This window comes from Trichoderma virens (assembly GCF_000170995.1).
Source record: "Trichoderma virens Gv29-8 chromosome Unknown TRIVIscaffold_84, whole genome shotgun sequence".
NCBI lineage: Eukaryota > Fungi > Ascomycota > Sordariomycetes > Hypocreales > Hypocreaceae > Trichoderma > Trichoderma virens.
The window spans coordinates 240,193-260,698 of record NW_014013665.1 but is presented as its reverse complement, the minus strand read 5'-3'; the positions used below and the strand labels follow the sequence as shown (position 1 = coordinate 260,698).

The 20,506-nt window shown below is 41.6% G+C and overlaps 6 protein-coding genes across 6 annotated transcripts; 2 read left to right on the top strand and 4 right to left on the bottom strand.

The window, feature by feature from the left end:
• Positions 1-435: 435 nt before the first annotated feature.
• On the top strand, positions 436-1,566 carry TRIVIDRAFT_59308 (uncharacterized protein; the record flags this gene model as incomplete). Its single annotated transcript, XM_014097848.1, has 1 exon — positions 436-1,566. The coding sequence occupies one exon, from the start codon at positions 436-438 to the stop codon at positions 1,564-1,566; it is 1,131 nt and encodes a 376-aa protein (XP_013953323.1).
• An 89-nt stretch (positions 1,567-1,655) lies between these two features.
• Positions 1,656-2,441, bottom strand: TRIVIDRAFT_59307 (uncharacterized protein; the record flags this gene model as incomplete). Its single annotated transcript, XM_014097847.1, has 2 exons — positions 1,656-1,845; positions 1,909-2,441. 2 exons carry the CDS (start codon positions 2,439-2,441, stop codon positions 1,656-1,658), a joined length of 723 nt encoding a protein of 240 aa, XP_013953322.1.
• A 1,426-nt stretch (positions 2,442-3,867) lies between these two features.
• TRIVIDRAFT_133541 (uncharacterized protein) lies at positions 3,868-5,683 on the bottom strand (the record flags this gene model as incomplete). Its single annotated transcript, XM_014097846.1, has 4 exons — positions 3,868-3,999; positions 4,056-4,264; positions 4,331-4,632; positions 4,707-5,683. Coding segments are annotated over 4 exons (1,620 nt in total), but the record flags the coding sequence as incomplete, so codon positions are not given.
• A 5,036-nt stretch (positions 5,684-10,719) lies between these two features.
• TRIVIDRAFT_50813 (uncharacterized protein) lies at positions 10,720-11,208 on the top strand (the record flags this gene model as incomplete). Its single annotated transcript, XM_014097845.1, has 1 exon — positions 10,720-11,208. The coding sequence occupies one exon, from the start codon at positions 10,720-10,722 to the stop codon at positions 11,206-11,208; it is 489 nt and encodes a 162-aa protein (XP_013953320.1).
• A 5,360-nt stretch (positions 11,209-16,568) lies between these two features.
• Positions 16,569-19,455, bottom strand: TRIVIDRAFT_224985 (uncharacterized protein; the record flags this gene model as incomplete). Its single annotated transcript, XM_014097844.1, has 2 exons — positions 16,569-19,159; positions 19,215-19,455. 2 exons carry the CDS (start codon positions 19,453-19,455, stop codon positions 16,569-16,571), a joined length of 2,832 nt encoding a protein of 943 aa, XP_013953319.1.
• A 276-nt stretch (positions 19,456-19,731) lies between these two features.
• TRIVIDRAFT_224984 (uncharacterized protein) lies at positions 19,732-20,199 on the bottom strand (the record flags this gene model as incomplete). The annotated part of the gene is made up of 1 exon (XM_014097843.1): positions 19,732-20,199. The coding sequence occupies one exon, from the start codon at positions 20,197-20,199 to the stop codon at positions 19,732-19,734; it is 468 nt and encodes a 155-aa protein (XP_013953318.1).
• Between the last annotated feature and the right edge of the window lie 307 nt (positions 20,200-20,506).

Genomic DNA, 20,506 nt, shown 5'->3' with positions numbered 1-20,506 from the left:
CTCCATGCCGACTATAAGTGACCATGACTATTTTGGACTCGTGGCAGATAGCGCGACGAATAAGTAAACAAAATTTCCGTATGCGGGACACCTGAACAACGAACTACCGACAATGAGGCATCGGGGATTAGACTATCTAAGCGCGAGCTACGTAATCCCGCGGGCCTAAGATGAAGCTATAGACGCATCTGCGCGATTCTGGACATAGGCTGGGGATAGCAAAGTCCGGCTGCCTCATGTGAATTTGGATGACATTGTATGAGATGGTATGAGATGAATGAGATACAGAGGCAAAGATGTGAAGAATATAAAAGGTTTGGAGATGGCTGAGCAAAGTGGTTTTCATCAATAGGCTCATCATCTATTCAGACTACAAGTTTTCCAATAGTAATATACAAATAGCTTAAAATAGCTTACTCCTTTACACGCTCAACAATGGCTTCAGAGACTTCTCTACCTTCCACGCATCGAGCTATTGTTCTGCATTCACTTGATACCCCCTTGAAAATTGAGCAACAGCCAACACCAAAAGCAACTCCGGGAAACGTCGTCGTCCGAATCCTCGCCGCCAATGTCCTCTCCTACGGCCGCGAGATCCTCGACGGCACTCGTCCATACCCTTATCCCAAGCCTTATATCCCCGGCGGCAGCGCAGTCGGAAGAATAGCTGCCGTTGGAACGGATTCCAGCATCTTCTCCCCAGGGCAGCTGGTTCTCGCGGATATCATGACGCGTGCTCGAGATGACACCTCGGCTAGTTACCTGATGGGTATACACAACGGCTTTTCGAGCACGACGATCAAGCTCGCTACTGATGAGTGGAGGAATTCGACTTATGCTGAGTATGCAAAGATTCCACTTGAGAGCTGCTATCCTCTGGACGAGGCACGGCTGTTGGGAGATCCTGCAAGCGGTGGCTTGGGATACACTGTTGATGATTTGACGTATATATATCGACTTTTGGTACCCTTCGGAGGATTCAGGGACGTTGATCTGAAGGTTGGAGAGACGGTTCTCATTGGCCCTGCGACGGGGCCTTTTGGAACTGCGGCTGTGAGCCTTGCTCTCGCTCTAGGAGCGAATGTTGTTGCTATGGGGAGAAACGCCCAAGTGCTGGAGAAGCTCGCGGCTATGAGCGACAAAGTCAAGACGGTACAGATAACAGGGCTCGTGGAAAACGACACGGCAGCCATCAAAAAGCACGGCCCGATCGACGTCTTCTTCGATATTTCGCCCCCAATGGCCGCAGAGTCGACGCACATCATGAGCGGGATCCTATCTCTGGCGCACTCTGGCCGTGTTAGTCTGATGGGCGGCATTGCGGGAAACATTTCTATTCCGTACGGCGCCATCATGTTTAACGACTTGAAGTTGCACGGCAAATTCATGTACGAGAGGAAGGACGTTAGGATGCTGATCAAGATGGTGGAGACGGGTATCATGGGGCTGGGGAAGAAGATCGGGGCGCGAGTTGAGGGAAAGTTTGGGCTTGAGCAGTGGGATGAGGCGTTTACGGCTGCGAAGGAGAATGCGGGACCGGGACAGTATGTTATTATTGCTCCGTGAGATGTTTTGAAGAATAGTATTCGCTATGGATTTTGTATACAACAGCTGAAAGCTTTAATAAATAACACATTTATCATGTTGAGGACAGTTTAAGCGTCAATGTAAGCCTTGCGGGTCTCGGGAAAGTCGACAATGCCCTTGCCGGCAACAAAAGTTGTGTGCCAAGGGGCCTCAACCTTGCCCTCTGCCAGTTGTAGGTAGACCTCTGCGTGTGCAGGACCAGAAATGGCATTGCCAACAGCCTTTCCTTCAGGGGTACGCTCATCAGCGAAGTAGAAGCTTCATGATTATGTTTTGTTAGTTATCTGGACTCTAATAAAGAAGATTGGAAATTAAACTCACCCGTATCCCTTCTCCTTGTAATGAACACTCGCTGTACCAATCCACGAAGCCGCCGCACTCTTGCCAATACCCAGTGTCACGAAGATCGGGCTCGGCATGGTAACGGCATTCAACCAGTTACCGGTGTAAATAAACAACTTTGACAACGATTTATCGAGCCTCTCAAAGCCAGCAACGGCCTCTCTGGCAGCGACATAGGCCGAAGTGTTCATGAGCCTAATATCGCTCTCAAACTTCTCAATGTCAATAGTGAAAGGATTCGTCTGGTCGCTGGGAGGAGTGAGAGCCGCGGCGTTGTAGATGACGACATTTGGGTCTGCGCCGAGAGATTTGCGGACTGAATCAAAGATGGGAGGGATGGAATCTGGATTTGTGAGGTCGGCGGCGATGGAGACTTGGTTGGCGGAGGAGGTTTGCTTGGTTGAGCGGGAGACGAGGGCGACTTTGTAGCCGGCCTGGGAAAAAGTTGATGAGAGGGCCTGACCGACGTTGGAGCCGGCGCCGAGAATGAGAGCGATGCCTTTGGAAGCCATTGTTGATGTGGTGATGGTGGAGTTGTTGGAGTTGTGAGTGATTGTGCTGTTGTACTACGATGAAGTGTTCTTGTACCTTGATTCTCCTTCTTTTTCTCCGAGCATCACCATTGTCTTATATCACTTTGCCCACATTCCTTCCGACATCAATCTCCAATTCTACAGCTTCATCAACGCATCCCACTCAACACAATTTGTAAGCCCATCTTCCACGATTCCAAACACCTTGCATTGAAGGATCGCTTCTAATCTCAAACTATAAGTGCCCTACGAGCTCCCAGATCCATATAATTACCACTTTCGGCACCAGGTTACGCCATAGACGAGGCTGATTCCGTAGCCTTGTGATTTCAAAGCAAGGCTACCCCCTGATACGTACTCGTAGCATCAAGCTCCATGAGGCTGAGGATTTATAACGGATGGCATCTTTTGGCGGTTTGGTCGTTGTGTAACAAGCGCGCGCGATGAATCTGGCGAATCGAAAGCGTTTGAATTGAGAGCGGGGCTGTTATAATGTTGCGCTAGGTAATATGCGTATTTCCGTATTTCCGCTGGCTCGCGTTGTTCTTATAAGCGCGAGGTGGCGTGATGAGGTTGCAGGCATTTGAGTGGTTTGGATCAAATGTTTACTGGAGATGTTCTTATTGAGGAAATGGGCGTTATCGATATAAGGACTGTGCAAATGAGATGCGGGAAGAGAAGAGTAGCACTGCAGATTGTGCAAGAGAGATGTTGAAAAAGATGAGCTGAGCCTGAGCGCTCAGGGGTTGAAATCCCATCTTCAAACAATTACTGGCTTTCATTGTGTATATAGCAAAGGCTATTGCAAAATAAAATAAAAATTATAAAAGTCCCATTGCAGTAAAACGCCAAATTCCCCATGCCTTTTATGTCCCATGTGAATAGCGTACACGTGTGTCAATGTGCAATCTGATACAAGTACATGTAGCAAAATGTAGAGAGAAAAGAAAAAGAAACAGAAACTTTTTTACGCTACCGGCTGCCCTTCTTCGTTCATCTTCGCATTCAGGATAAACTCAAACGGATCAATCGACATGAGCGTCTCCACGTCAAACATCCTCCAGTCAAAGTCCGGATCTTGAGCCCCCGGGATGCTCATTGCGGCGGCCTGGCCCTCGGGCTGGGGAAACGGCACGGCAGACGAACGGGAGCTGTTTGGGGCGTAGTAAGTAAGAGACATGGACGGCACAGATGGCGGGTATGCAGAGGCAGAAGTGTCTGAGGGAGTCATCAGATTGTTGGCGTGCATCGGCAGGGCAGCTTCGCCGGCGGCGCATTGGGGAGTTCCGCAGAGGCCTTCGATTCCGCGGCAGGGATTGGAGGACGGAACGACTGTGCAGATGATGCGATTGATGGCCTTGATGAGGATCTGAATCTGTGATGGGGAGGCCTCGTTGGTGGGAGTCATGCTGGACAGGCAGTCGAGAGCAACGTGCAGCCAGGGCAGGTGAGTTTCCACCTTGCTTTTGTCTTGGAGCATGTCGAAGCCCAGGACATAGCAGGCGCCTTCGAGGAAGAAGGAGAAGTACTTCGCCTCCTAGTAAAATGGCGTTAGCTCGTTGCCTTCGTGATGTTGGCTGCTTTTACACGTACCTTGCAAAGGTGATTGATCTCGCACGACTTGTTGATGTACTTGATAATCTGGCGGGCCGGCTCGAGGCAATACTCGCAAGCAGTGTCGAGCCATGTAAGCTCCCTAAGCTTGTCGCAGGACTCAGCACCAATCTGCGGAGCGGGAGTCCTGAGCTTGCCTCTGAGGACAAGGAATGGGCGGAACATTAACAGCTGAACGTGGTGATACACTAGAGACACAATACTGTTAGTTTCTCATGACAATCGAAGACACGTAATGGAGTCTCTCAACATACTCGAGGCGATGATGGTCTTGCAGAATCCGCACTCCCCTGTCCCCGGTTCTCCCTGGATGTCAAGGTGAACGTCAAACAGTTGTTCCTCCGCATACGCCTGTAGCTCGTGGCGAAGCTCTGTCGCCGCGTTCCACATGTGTAGTAGTGACTCATGATGCTGGTTATAGATGCGCGCCGCACACTTTGAAACGAGTCTCGCCAGCCTGACGAGGGCGTGGATGAACTTTTCCTCTGCCGGCACGGGGACTCCACATCCCGGGTCTGATATGGAGGTCGGGCGTCCGAGGCAGAAGCAAACCCAACTGTAGAGTGAATGTTAGTACAATCAAACGACCAAGGGGGGAAAAAAGAAAGAAAACCAAGAAAATATGCATACGTTTCCATGATGAAGAGACTCCAAAAGGTCAACCGGCGCTGTAGACAGTCTCTCATCTGCCCCCTAATGCTAATTCCCCTGTGCAGACCAGCCGCAACGGCTTTTCTCGACGCCACACCAACGTACAAGAACGCAGAGTGCGGCCGTGACCTCTCGAGCTGAAACTGGGCCTGCAGCAATGGAATGTGAATCGCCTGGATGTTGACCAGCTCATCTAGCTTTTCGGCTCCCTGTGATGCTCGCTGGAATAGGAACTGTGCCAAGGCTTCTTCCTCTAGGATGGACGCGCCAATGGCCATTGCCAACATGACGACGACAACATCAGGTGAATCAAAGGAAAAGAGCCCTGGTGAGGAGTAGAGAAGCTCTGCACGGCGACGGAAGTCATCTTTGGTCAGGATGGGCAACAGGTGCCAGAACGTGCACAGATACCGCTCCAGCACGCGGTTGCATAGTTCCTTGTCCAGGAACATGGCAGAGTAGTCGTTGGATATCGTTGTCGACTTGCCATCGGCCAGATCACCAAAGAAGAGCTGCCTGTTCTGGAACAGATCGAGGCCAGGGCCAACCTGTGCCACCTCCTCACGTCGTGTTAGTGGAGTCTGGATGCCTGTGATCAGCCGGTAGATGGAATGTAACATGGAGAAGTTGGACGAGGGTCCATAGTGTAGCTGGATGATGGACGACGGCGAAGTAGTAATGGCTGCTACGCTGTGGACGTGGAAGCCCCAGCTGTTGTCGTCCTTGGGCCTGTCCTGGCTCTCCGGAGCCACATTGATCGGAGCCGGAGTCTCGTCCGTATTACTAGCCCCGGACGAAGAGACTGTGGCCCTAGCCGGCGTCTGAGACTTGCGAGGCCGGTTCCTGGTCCGGGTCCGGTAGACGCACGACACGCTCCGGTTGAGACACCGGGCACACGGCTCCTTGCCGTCACACCTCGTTTTCCGGACCCGGCAGGCCTCGCAGGCCTTGCCGATGTTGGTCATCTGAGCCGGAGTTTGACAACTGGTCAACTACACAGAGAGTGGCAGCAAACGCCGGGTTAAGCGGGTAAGCGGGATTTCCGGAATTCAACTCGCAGGCTTGAGATGCCTCTCTTTCTGCTGGATCTGAGCAGCGGAATAACAGAGCAACAGCTAGGATACTATTCAATGGATCTTTGTATGTCTGGGGGAGGCAATCAAGAGAGCTGCATTTGTCAGCCTGAGGTTAGCATTGAGCATCGAGCGTTGAGCAGCTGCCGGTGAACCCACATGCCCAACTCACGACATGGAGGCACCAATGAGACGGTGTAGGATCGACAATTGCATCAATCAAGTGCTCGAAGGATGCGGAACGCGGAATTAGCTGGTTGAAATACCAACAGACGCTGTGGCTGCAGATGGTTATCGATTGTCTCGTTAGCCACACGGTGCAAAAGGGCGTCGGAAATAGGGCGCTTATATGGAGATTTGCTTACAATTCCGCGTCTGTAACTCCGACGCCTGCCCGCATCCATCGAAAGGGGGTTGACAAAGGTTGATTAAAAGCTTAAAGAGCATCACAGAGCACGTTATTAGCCTGAGATCCAATTAGTTCTATTTTTGTCATCTACTTTGATTTCAACTTTTTACTTGTATATCTGCTCTAGACCGTACCCACCCTTTTACACAAACAGATACTTTTGGACTACAGTTAGGAGCGAAATGGGCGTCCTGTTCACGCACTCGGAAATATTTGGGCACGGACCATAAGTACTTTTTGTCTACTTTTATATACTTATTAAAGCTACTTATTACTCTAATAATAAAGTAGCGACAGTATACTGCAAAGTATACCGCACTCCAGCAGCCTTTGCTAATATAGACAGTGCAAACTAAGTCTATAAATACCACATAATCTAAGTCTAGATACATACCTGAAAATTAAAGGCCTGCTAAGTAGGGTCAGACCCCTTCTCCGCAGGGACCTCAACGCCCGAAACGTAGCTTAATCATTCCTACTATCTTCTCTTTCTTCATCGCATACAATAAGTAACAACAACTGGATAAATAAATGTTTTACTGACAATAAAATACCTTCTCAACTTTACAATATCCCAACTCCCGCGCGCAGGCGGAGCCCATCTTTATCAAGCCAAAGATATAACAAACAACCTTCCCCAGGGTCACTACTATTTATACCATTAGCTAGCTAAAATCCTAACCGCCAATATAATACGGAGGTCCCTACCAAAAACTTTGGCTGACCGCCTTTTTAATTATAGTGGTTTTGCTTGGCAGAAAAATGGCCTGTAGCCACTATAACTCAAAAGGCGGTCAGCCAAAACTTTTGGTAGGGACCTCCGTAAACACCGTTATATATATTATAAACTAGAATAGAAGTTGACCGTAAACAATAGACAAGTTGCAAAGTAAATCAAGTAAGATCTCATGTTAGCGCTAAGTGACTTCTGCAAATAAAACCCTCATATCGCAACTAAATGCGCTTATTCAGAAAGCCCAAGTAAGCAAACCATACGCAGCTAATATAATAATAACCGTTATATCCATTACTAAACGCTCCAAGCATAATATAATAAAGCAGTTTGATAAAATAAATATTAATTAGCTAATTATAGAAAAGCAGTTGTAAATATAAAGCTACCTTTTGTATAATAGGAAAAAGCTAATATTAAAAATCACTTTTAACTACGTAAAGGCTAAATCAGCTGGCCCTACTAAACAGAGCTCTATAAGTGGCCAGCTTATAGAAAGGTAAGTTCAACGTAATACCAAAAGGGCTGTTTTAAGCCGAACCGCTACTTAAGAGCATATATTTACTGTTTTCAGTTGCCCTAGTGCCCTGTATAATTAAGGTCCTTATTACTGGTAAGACACCATTATTAAAAAACACTTTAAGCTTATAGAACATTAGCTAAGAAGCCTTATTAAGCGAGTGTAAAGCAGCAAAAATATAAACAATCACAAAAATATACTTATAAAGATTTATAAAAAGCTATTTACTAAAGAGTAACAGCAGTTATTTTAAAAGCAAAAACAAGCTAATTTAAGCTCTTACGCTATTAACCTTCCCGCTATATATATCCATAATACTATACCTAATCAAACAGATATAACTTTAGCTAAATCTAAAGTAAGATCTATACCTAAAGCGGCATTTTTACATTATACTTTAGAAAGTCTTAGAATATAAGATAATATAGCAGAAGAGTACTTTATATAGTATAGTTCACAGGTTAAAAGACAGGTCCTTAAGGATAAGTATAAGCAAGCTTACGAGCTAGTACTAAGCAAGGGTTATAATCTTAACCTAATCAACGATAATCAAGAGAATATATACCAATTCCTTATCGACCGTAGTCTAATAGAGGGTCCAGCGCGGCGTGTCGTCCGCAATGTTGAGATCTTTCTACATTGATAACAGTAGGGACTGATTAAGCTAATTACCTTTATTAGCTTTTACATACAACTAGAGCATAAACCTGTCATAGAGTTAGAGCAAACTGGCTCCTTGTTACTTATACTTTTTACATAGCTAAGTCCAAGTATACATAGCATCCGCGGTTCACTGTTTGATGCGCGTCTCCACAAATGGCTCGCGTTTCTTGTATCAAATCCGTCCTTGCGCTCTCTTTCCAAGACGAGATATTACATCTTTCAGGCTCTTTGTGATGTTTCTAAGTAATTTAGTTTAGCAATACCGTTGATAATAGTTTCAGTTAGCTTGCAGCGCACACTCGTAGGCCGTTGAGGTCGAGGTAAGTTAAGCAAAGATATTTATAAGCTGCCTACCTAGAGGCTTCTGTATGAACCTGATCGAGACAAATGCTACCAAGGGAAAGTGCAAGCCTTTAACATGGCAGGTTGCGTACTGCTCTGGGTATCTTGACTAATTAACAGGCTGAGCTAGCTCTATTCTTCTTTCTGCGAATTAATCCTCCGAACGACATGCCATGAACATATTATGGTCTTCCAAACAGCACTTCAGACAACAAGCCCAAGCACGAAATCAGATTCACTAAACGTAGTTTTTAGGCAGCAACAACACTACCATGGTCGTATATAGTGGCTGCTCGCGTGCAGTTTGTTAGAGTGGGTGATTCGACTTCCTCAGCCCTCTCTGATGAGTTCCGTCGGTCCATTGATCACACTTCGTAGCAATCGCAGTCGCGCCCGCTGCCTTTCCGGGCCCCTACCATCAATCCAGCCCAGAGTCACAAGCATCTTGTTTGTTATTTTGTTTTGGCCTATGGATTGAGAACACGAGCCGTCAGCAGACGTTCGCCGGTCTCCGATGCAGTAGCTGGGCTGGGTTCTGGAGCTTACCTGTTGATTCACACACGTACTACGTGCTGTACATCGTCACCTCCTCCACATCTCGTTGAACATCTGCAAGTGTGACGCTGCGCCCCCGTTTCTAGAGAAGCATCCGTATACTTCTCGCGAAGAACTGCCGCATCTCGGACACGAGGTGATTCCGGAAGCCCTCCTCTAATGTTTTCGCCGCAGCATGGTCATCCTGTGACAGCAGCTGGACCCTAGCCTCAGGCTCTCGGCCTGCCACCTGCTTCCCGTAGTGGTGCGATAGAGACGCGGCCGGCAAAAGGTGTAACCGGCGATTCTACACAGCCAGCCAGCTCTTCACCAGAATGACCAGCTATGTTTAGCATCCTGGGGTCAATATAGGGGAATGCATGGTTCTTGGTATTCTCCATCGCGCCCAGGCATCTGAAGGTCGTGTTTGGGAGCACCTCTTGCCGCCGGTAAAGCAGAATGCACCTAGTCGGCCAATGACCGCCATGGTGCTCCAGCTTTACTGTGAGCTTTGCCTGCCCCCGGCGGTTAAACTTGGTGGGCGTCGAGGCCGCGACGAGCTCGAAGATCTTGGCGTATGAACATAACATTCAATGAATGCTCCTCCCGTTACCTTCATTTGAAGGAATCTGTCTACCGTTAGACCTCCATACAACCACTTAAACTTGATCAAGTTACATAAGGAAGCAATGTCTGAAGTGAGCTGGATACATACTACTTACCAGAACGGTCTTATAATTGTAACGATTCGAGATATTACTCAGTCAGGTGGCTTCTAGGCTCAAGTGGCGAAATTTGTCGATCAAAATCTTCATATCTTCCTCAAACGAGTTTACTAAACCAAATGCTACAGGACCGTAATGCCCAGGCACGATAAGCTCATTGCCAATGATCTTACATTTCCGACGTTGAGCTTTATTTAGGGAAGTTGTTAAAATAGTATGCGAGTCTGAGCTTAAAGCCGGCTGATTTCGGTAGGGAATTTTCGAATCCATGATCGTCTCTCATGGAGCATTGCCCATTATCCGAAGCGTAGTCGGAAGGACATGCTTCTTGAATCGTGTTACACCTAGTAGCCTTCTACTAATCTGACTGCCCGCGTGGGCAATTCTGCCATCCTAGCCACTTATTCAGGCAAGCGGTGAACAGATTTTAACGGAAGGATATCTTACCCCGCTTTAAGGCGACGTACCTATATGTGTTACTATTAGGCTTTGGTTCTTGCCTTCACTAACCCGCTGAAGGAGTAAATTATGGCAAATATCTTAGTCGTTATTCATAATATTGCTCCAGAGTAATACCCCGTGTTTATAATGTACTGTCCAGGATATCTACCCCTACTGCTCTGCGGTATCTACTGTATATTTTAGTATATCCCGTTCGACTGAAAATTAACAATTTTACCTCTTTTATATGGACGATGAAAATACTCGCAGTTGAACGGTAGAGATAATGCCATCGCATTGAAACACACTTTTCATGATGCGATATGGTGGGATTGCTTGATATCAAATCCCCCCGCTGTAGGGTGCCCCTCAATCGACTTTGAGCTTGCTGAGGTAAGTTCTATAGAACATGCATGCTGCGGTAACTTACTCCGCAGAGGTAGTAAAACCTCCTAATCACTTATAATTTCTTTTTCTTTTTCTTTTCTTTTTTCTTGGTTGGCATAGCAGTGAATTATCGCACACTCTTCGACGCTAGCGCGCCTCGCCAGCATGGTTTATATCATGGAAATTCATACCGACGGTGGCTGTAGAGGCAACGGACGACCGGGAGCAATAGGTGCCGCTGCTGCCGCTTTCAAGAAACGAAATGGCACATACGGAAAAGCGTGGACACGATCCTTACCCCGAGATGATCCTCCACCCACAAACCAGCGGGCCGAACTCACTGCCATCATCCTGGCACTGGAGCTAGCCCTGGAAAAGCTTGAAAAGCTAAACATGAATCCATATCTAGATGTCAAGATCTATTCGGATTCCAGATATGCGATTGATTGCATGACAATTTGGATTTACAAGTGGACCAGAAACGGATGGATCAATGCCGCAGGCAACGAGGTTGTCAACCGAGATCTTCTTGAGGAGGCTTCTGATCTAGATGACAAACTGAAAGAGGTGGGAGACATGGACTATGTCTGGATTTCGAGGGAGAAGAACCAGTATGCTGATAGATGTTGTAATTATGCTATGGACATACAATGAGACAGCTGATCAGAATGGTCTTGTCGAGAAATATATACACTTATACTTCGCCTAACCCAAATGTGTCGGGTACCGAATCCAAGACGAGGCCACACAATTGCCACTATGTTCTGCAATCATACTAAGGCTCTCCCATCCCGGCACCTCAGCAACCGAATTGCTTTTGCCATCTCATTGCTTCTGCTACACTCCAGGTAAGTTAACTCGGAATTCGACGCCATTGTTTGATGAGAGGCGGGAGAGGCTCACATCATGTGGCCTCGGTGTGGAGCCTGCTGGGGACAAGGAAGCTTCCGGGGAAGTACAGGGTCCAGTTCGAATCGTGGTGGGAGAGGAAGCTTCAGAGGTGGCTGCGGAGGAGCATCGCCATATGAGTTGAGATCTAAAGTCACGGGCTTAGTCTGTAAAGCACTTCGGTCGCGCGTTCCTCAGCTCTCTGGAAGCTCGCTACTTCCACTAGAATTAGTGCTAGGATGGAAGGAAATAAAGAGTTTATGAACCTAGATCCACCTACAGTTAGGAGAAATCGGTCGATGCTATTTCCCTCGAGCAGCGCGCAAACGAGCTAGCCGACATTACGTGATATGCTAAGTAACCCATTACGCTTGATATAACCTATACTAGCACTTGGTTGGGGCTGGGGTCGGGGCTGGGCTAGGCTCTGCGGCCTCTGGCCAATTCATTAGGCACTCTAGCATATAAGCGGGGGAACTGGAGCTGCAGCTGCCACCATCACCTTGGAAGCGGCACTCGCGAGTTCTTGGTTTGGGGGACTGCTAGGTGGACACTTTGCTATTGAATTAACGGTGAAACGTAAGCCCAATAATGATACGCCATTGAGAAGTTTATAGTTTGTTAATGAGACTTGGACACTGTAAAATGGCTCGTGTACCGGAAATTCACTAAACTTTATGTTCGTAAATAAAGAAGCCGGATACCCATTTAGCTGTATCAGTCTTAGGAAGTTAATGCTAGATTACTTAATACCTACTTAAAGCTTGCAAAAGTTATTAACGTACATTAACTTTAGGATATAATTAAAAGAATTTTATTATCTATAGTATATACAGAACTATACATTACATAATATAACAACTTATAGCACCTTAACTTTAGTTTTTATTAATAAAAATCCCAGTATATTTAAAGTAGCCTTTAGTATTTTCCTTTTACCTCCTTATAATATAAACAGCTTTTTTAAAAAAAATGCAAAATTTTCTTTAATTAAATCTTTAAATTTATTTTAGACTTCTTAAATATATCTCTTTAACTTATTAAAAAACTCTTTAATTAAATTTAAATTAAAGGAATATAATAATAAGTAAAGCAGTATTACTTTTATATTATTATAAAACTATTAAATCCTCTTTAAGTAATAAATTAAAGTATTATAAATAATTAAATTGGATTTTAGCTTAAATTATTTATTATAATAAAAAAAAAGCTATTTAAAAAATTCCTTAAATCTTTTACTATTAATAAAGCCTTTAAATACTTTAAAATATATAATTTTATTTTAGGTATATATAAAAAGAATTTAAAACCTTTAGCAATAATATAATTGTTTAATTTATATTAAAGTAATACTTTTTTAAATTATTTTTTATTTTTAATATTAATACTTTTATTATATTTACTTTTATTAATATAAATTAATTAATAAAAATTAAAAAATAATTTTTATATATATAATTAATTTTTAAATTTAAGTTATATTTTTTAATAATATTTTACGTAATTTTTTATATATATACTATATTTTTTAAAGTATTACTTATACTAAAATAAATTATATAAATATTAAATTTTTTATAAAAAAATATAATTATATTTTTTAAATATATATATAAAGAATTTATAAGCTAATTGTATAAAGCAGTTAGTATATTAAAAATAATAGTTTTTAGTTAACTAATACTATTTAATAATATTTTAATAGTTTTAAAATAAATTAAGTTTAATTAGCAGCAGTATATTATATAAGCTGTTAAAGAGTTTATTTTAACTATATTTTTATTAATAAATATATTACTGCTTTTTAACTTTATAATAATTATATTATTTATTAAATATTATTAACTAATTGTAAAGGGATTCCAATAAAAGGACCCTTATAGCTATTGTAAAGGGCAGTAGCTAGCATAAGCTGCTAGCACTAACAAATCTTTTTGGTTTATTGACTCAATTAGCACCCTTTTTAATTGTTGTTACACTAAGGGTAAAATTCAGTGCTATTCTAATAGTATTGGTTTATAGAAATAACTATTTTATATTTATCTGCTAAATTACTAGTTTATTATTACCTTAGGTATATATTTCGTTTTAGTATAATATATATTTGGATTTAGGAGCTTATGCTGCCCTATAGGGATTAGTAGGTTTCGTTTAGTATAAATAGCAATATATACTACTACTATACTAACTGAAAGCTAATACCATTTAAACCAAAATTAATTATACTATAATTATAATTTTAAAATAAGTTAATAAAATTAAAAAAAAATAGCTTTATTATTTATAATAAGCGTTTTATTACTGTCCTTTACTAAAGCCTATACAATAAATAAAAGCTAAAAATATATTACTTTTAAGTTAATTTTTAGTATAGTTAATAAAAGCTATTACTAAATTAAAATATATTATAAATATATTTAAAAATAAATAATATTTAAAAAATATTTTAAAAAAATTTAGAATTATATACTTAAATTATATTTTAGTATTAAGTTACAGAAAATAACTAAAAGGTTTTATATTTATATATTTTTAAGCTTTATTATTTAATATATATTTAAATAGATAATATACTTTATTAATTACTTAGTTTATTATATAAATATAAAGCCTATTGTTATATACACTAAGTTTTACTATACTATAGGTTCTTTTTATAAAACTTATATATATTTTAAAAAATCATTTACTTTACTATAATTTTAATATAGCTTTAAATTAAATTTACTTAAACTTTAGTAAAGTTAAAGTTAAAAGGAATTTAATAACTTCATTTTAGTTTAGCTTTTTATTTATTTATTTAATTACGTTATTTTTTTTATTTTTTTACTTAATTTTTAGTATTTTAATATACTATAATTACTTATTAAAATACATTAATATTATTAATTAAAGTAAATACTTTAAGCTATATTATAATAAATCTTAGTTATTTAAATAGTAAAAATAATTATATTATATAAGTAATAAAAATCTTTAATTATTTATTTAAATATAAATAGCTAAAAATATAAAATTTATTATTATATAAAATATAAAAAAATTATATAATAAAACTTTTAGTATTTAACTTAATTAAATAACTTTTATAACTTAATTTTACTTTATTAACTTTTATTATAATTTAAAATATAATTTAATATATATAAAATAAACCTTTATAAAAAATTATTATTTATAAATTATATATTTAAAAGCTTTCTTTACTATTATTTAAGTAAAAGTATATTAATATATTTAATGTTATTTTTTTAAATTTATATAAAAATTATATAAAGCAGTAAGTAATATTAATAAGTTTATTACTATTATAGCTTTTGTTAAAAAGCTAAATTACAAAAAAAAAAAAGTAATAAAGTTAAAGAAAGGAACAGATAGCAAAATAACTATTATATTGTAGCTAGGTGTTTAATAATGACTATATTTATCTCTAAACCTCTATTTACTAAAGAGGAAAACTTTTTCTTTTATAATTTCCTTTCAAGCTACAAAGCTTTAGCTAAGAACTAAATATTTCTTTTTAATATTTTAACTTTTAGGTACCTAACAGCCTTTAAATATAATATTATTAAAATACTTAATAAATTCAAAATTAATTAAAGTTTTATTAAAATATTATTTTTTATTAATTTAATATAATATATTTTTTAGCTTTATTATTATATATATAAATATAAAGTTAATATTTTAAGCTATTTACTATAAAAAATTTAAATAATAAATTATATATTTAATTAAATAATACTTAAAGATTTTACTTTAGCTTAAAATAAAATTAAAAAAAAATTAAAAAATAATACTATAAATCTTTAGTTTAAAGTTAAAGCTAAATAAACACTTAGTATTAATAGTTATAAAACTTACCTTTAAGGTTAAGTTAATATTATTACAGTTGCTTTTTTATTAAACAGCAGTAGTAGTAAAAGTATTAATTTTATCTAAAAGATTAAGTTTATTTTATACTTTTTTAATAGTTATATTTTATAAGTATATATATATACTTATTTATTAAGGTTAATATATATTATATTTTATAATATTTAAAATCAAAAGAAATAGGAAATTATACTGTATAATAGACAGGAGGGGCTACAGTGTATAATTGAAAGCGTTTTAAGAGTTAAATATACAACTATGGGATAGATAAATGATAAAGAGTTTATTAATATATATATAAAGGTTATGTTGGAAGTCTTAAGCCTAGACGCCTTAGGGGAGTAAATATATCTTGCAAATTACAAAGCTTACTATAAATGTTAGTAAAGAAAACGCAAATAAAGACGAAAATAAAGGACGAAAATAAAGAAAGTTGCCTTACTATAGTATTACAGTTGGGAGCGAAATCGCTGTCCTCTCAGTGCTCTTTGAGAATTTTTTAAGCAGAGACTATCGGAACTAACCCCAGATTACCCTATAAGTCCTAGCCTATTTAGCTTTACAAAAGAGAGAAGTAGCTTAAAAGTTTTGTAAAGGTATATAAGGCCAATAGTAAAACTACGTTAGCTGTAGACAGTGCTAAGGCTAACGTAAATTATGAAAATATTTACCTTCGGTATATATTCTTAAGGCAAACTACGTTTCAAGTTTTACGCATATTTCCATTTCCCACTATTATACCTCAGTGCTACAGATAGCAATATTAAAATTCCTAAAGGCAACCTTGCATTTTGTTATTAGTAAATGAGGCAAGAAAATTTTGATACATAGAGACAGAGGAAAGCTTATTGAATTTATCTCTTAACATAAAGTACAGGCTAGATATATGCTCGCTACTATAGTATATGTAGGTTGCATAGCTCTCCAATTGACACATATGTATTGTGCTACCAAAACTTTAAATTTTAAAGGGTTTTTATCAAATGCTTAGGAACAGATGCTTGGGAGTAGCGACTTACGAAAGCAGGACAGCAGGAACCTATTAATTTACTCAGCTTCATAAATTATAGTATATAAACCTATATCATGACTGCAATGGCCACTGGTATACATCTAACATAAGCTTGTAATAAATCATATATAAATGGTATACATCAATTTAGACCCCTTTAACCCTCCGTCGTAAAGTTATAGTAGAAAGAGAAGAAGTTCAAACTTATATTTTTTTCAAGGCTAGGTACCTACTTTTATTACCTATTCTTATAGTTAGCGCCCATTTTAAGCAGCAGTTTAACGACAGCCTTGTGCCCCCTATCGGCGGCCTGCGATAGCGGTGTCTGACCGTAGCGGTCCTGGGCGTTAATATTAGCGCCCTTCTCAAGCAGTAGTTTAACGACAGCTTTATGCCCCCTATTAGCGGCCTGCAATAGCAGTGTCTGACCGTAGCGGTCCTGGGCGTTAATATTAGCGCCCTCCTCAAGCAGCAGTTTAACAACAGCCTCATGCCCCCCCGCGACGGCCTGCCATAGCGGCGTCTGACCATAGCGGTCCTGGGCGTCGACCTTACCGCCCTTCTCAAGCAGCAGTTTAACAACAGCCTCGTGCCCCCCATCGGCGGCCTGCTGTAGCGGCGTCTGACCGTAGCGGTCCTGGGCATCGACCTTGGCGCCCTTCTCAAGCAGTAGTTTAACGATAGCTTTATACCCCCTATTAGCGGCCTGCGATAGCAGTGTCTGACCGTAGCGGTCCTGGGCGTTAATGTTGGCGCCCTCCTCAAGCAGCAGTTTAACAACAGCCTCGTGCCCCCCCGCAACGGCCTGCCATAGCGGCGTCTGACCGCTGTGCTGGGCGTTAATATTAGCGCCCTTCTTAATCAGCAGTTTAACAACAGCCTCATGCCCCCACGCAATGGCCTGCGATAGTGGCGTCCGACCGCCGCTATCCTGGGCGTTAACGTTGGCGCCCTTCTCAAGCAGCAGTTTAATAACAGCCTCGTGCCTCCCATCGGCGGCTTGCCGTAGCGGCGTCTGACCGTAGCGGTCCTGGGCATCGACTTTGGCGCCCTTCTTAAGCAGCAGTTTGACGACGGCCTCGTGCCCCCCATCAGCAGCCCACGATAGCGGCGTCCAACCGCCGCCGTCCTGGGCGTTAACGTTGGCGCCCTTCTCAAGTAGCAGCTTGACGACGCCACGATGACCATAATGCGACGCTACCATAAGACCCGTAAAATACTTAGGGGTGTTTACACCTATACTCTGCCAATAGATCCCAGACCATACCGAATAGCTCTTTGAATCTGGATCACAAATTCTCAGAGCGGAGCATATAATAGCAGCGTTATCAATAATACTGGCCTGACGGAAGTGAGCACCCCAAGCTTTTGCCGAGTAATCTAAGAAGGTGTTGCTATTGACAGAGTGGCGGTTTTCCCTGTCTGTACCTGTTGGAAGGCTAATGTTGGAATTGAAAAAGTTTAGATAGAGCACGCAGAGCTCTGCAAGAACGGCATGTGCATGGTGAGCAGCGATTGAGTGACGCCAACCTATCTTTGATGGGATAGTTGTAGGCGCAAGGAGAAACTCGCGGGCCGTTTGATGAAGGAAATAAATTTTGTCATGATAGATTGAGATGAATAATCCACACCAAGATCTAAGACGCAACTCGAAGTCCTTTTCATCCTCTAGGTCGAGGTCGTTTATGCTTTGTGATGTATTGTTTATATTTATGGCAATATTCATTTCCGAAAGGCTCAGCGGTCGACTAGCGGCCAAAATAATACTTAAGGCCTTTCGAACCATTGGGTCTTCCTTAGAACGGCAAAGAATCTGCTCGTATGCATCATTGATATTCCTTGGAAGTTGTGTAATACTAGACTCAACTCCCTTCAGTGTTTTTTTAAAATCTTCTTTCTCTAAGTAGTCGAATATAAGGTATACCCAGAGATAAGTGCGGTGGGGAGCCTCCTGTAGGTAGTTTTCTAAGTAGTTTATAACCTGGGTGGAGAGGCCCTTTTGCTCTGATAGCTGACGAATCCGATGCTTAATAACGTGATTAACCTCTTGGCTAATAGCTTCCGATTCTTCCTCACCGGGTATGCGGATATTTGGAAAGGCATTTAATAGGCTGCGAAACTTAGATATAATCTGCTCATATGGGCGACATGTCAGAAGATATCTGAGCCTGCTATGTTCGCTATGGGATTGGTTCTCCATATTCCGCATCAGATCCGCAAACTCGGATTCGGCACATTCATCCAGGGCATCAAGGACTATAATTATAGGTCCTGCCTGGGGATCTTCGGTAGTATTTCGTAGAACCTTCCAGAGCGATTCTGTAGAGTTAATCAATGCGTGCCCATCCTTGCGGAATTCTGTCATGGCATGTCCGATTAGATGCGGCTTCTGGGAGAAGAGCTGGTGAAGAAGTGCGCAAAGCGCTTGCCGGACGGTGTTTTGGTCTTGGTCTTTGAAGAAGAAGTAACAGATTGTTGCTGATTGTGGCAGGCCATGGTCGACCAGGTATTTGGCTAAGACTGACTTTCCACAGCCAGGATCCGCTGATACCAGCAGGAGACCGGAGTCTTTTTTCAGCCACATCTGGAAGTGCTCGTGCTTAAGGAACCACATGCATGTATCTTCAACCCTTTCTTCCACACGGTCTTTATACCACTCATACGTAGCGCCGTTACCATCAGTCGTGAGTCGGAATAGCTGATGACATTTTTCTTCTTTTTCAGATAGCCTCTCCTTAGCAAAATCCCTCTGGACTTGGAGATGCTTGGTTGCAATGTCCCTCTGTTCCTTTGCAATGTCCCTCTGCTCCCTTGCAATCTCTCGATGCTCTGTATATAGAATAAGTATATATTAATAGCACAATTTAGAGAGCCTCGGACTAACCAGATAGAATATCACTAATCCTTTTCTCAGCCTCAATTTTATTAGGAGGGATTCGGGTAAGAACATCTTTTGCATATGCAGCTGCCGTCATTGCTGCATAACCTTGCCACTCTTTATTCTTGTGCGAGTCTGAGTAGTCGCAAATGCCACGAATGACCAGGCAGGGAAAGTGGTTCATCAGCCCTGCTGCCTCCATTTCAAAACACAGAACATCCTTCTCCGCCGCAAGTCTATCCCTCATTATTGCGTTCTTCATTAACTGATTCGCCGAAGCGATTGTGCCATAGTGAATGGCAGGATTATCGTCGTTTTGTGTCCGTTCAGTTCTAGTTAGTAAGCTCGATGGATCATCACTGCAAATGGCTGCACAGCTTTTCCCGTCCACTAGATGGACAACTTCGCTTCTATATAGCCTGTCGCTACTTGTGTCTGGTCGCTTGTACACCTGCCGCAGTCTTGATTTCTTATCGAGAATAGTGCTGATAGTCTCTTCAATTCGATGGCCGTCTTCCATATACTAGGCTTTAAGTCCATTCACCGCAGTCCGCAGGACGATTGGTGGTTGGTTCAAGAACTGTGTATATTGGAAGCTTTGATTTTGTATGGTTTTGCCAAAGTCGTATTGGAATACGCCACCCTCTCCATCGCGGGGAGCACTGACAACAACATCGCCTAGTCGGATGTCATGCTTCATGCTTGGCGCACCGCCGCCGATGCCCACCATTAGACCAATTCTGATATTGGGAAAGCTATGCAGCATGTCTCTTGCAACAATTGCGGCGGAGGCCGTGCCGTACTCGCCGTCGGGCAATACGGCAATAACGACATTGTGTTTTCCAAACGTGCCCAATGTGTAATCGTTATTGTCATTCGGGGATACGTATTCGGGTCCGTCATGCTTCTCGTCAAGAAAAGCCCTTGCGGCTACATACTCCGTGCTTATGGCGCAGATCCAGCCAACTGTATAGTTTTCGGGGTTCGGCATATTTGTTTGCGGACGGAGGTCTTGTCAGAGGTAATTCATCTAGAACGACTTGCGCTATACTAGGGACCGCAGGAGATTCAAATGGTGCGGCTTGAAAGATATAAAAGATGTAGCTCCTCTCATAGATATGATAGATGAAACGCAGAGAGATCTCAAAATGGGGAAATGAGGCATGCTGTCGCGATCCCGCTGAGCATTGGGCTTGAAGGAGGGGTTAGGCAGAACCTTGGCTGCAGCTACTTGTTACATTAGCTGCCAATCCTGGTTTAATCCAACAGAACTCAGAAAGTAACAAATCAAATACGCA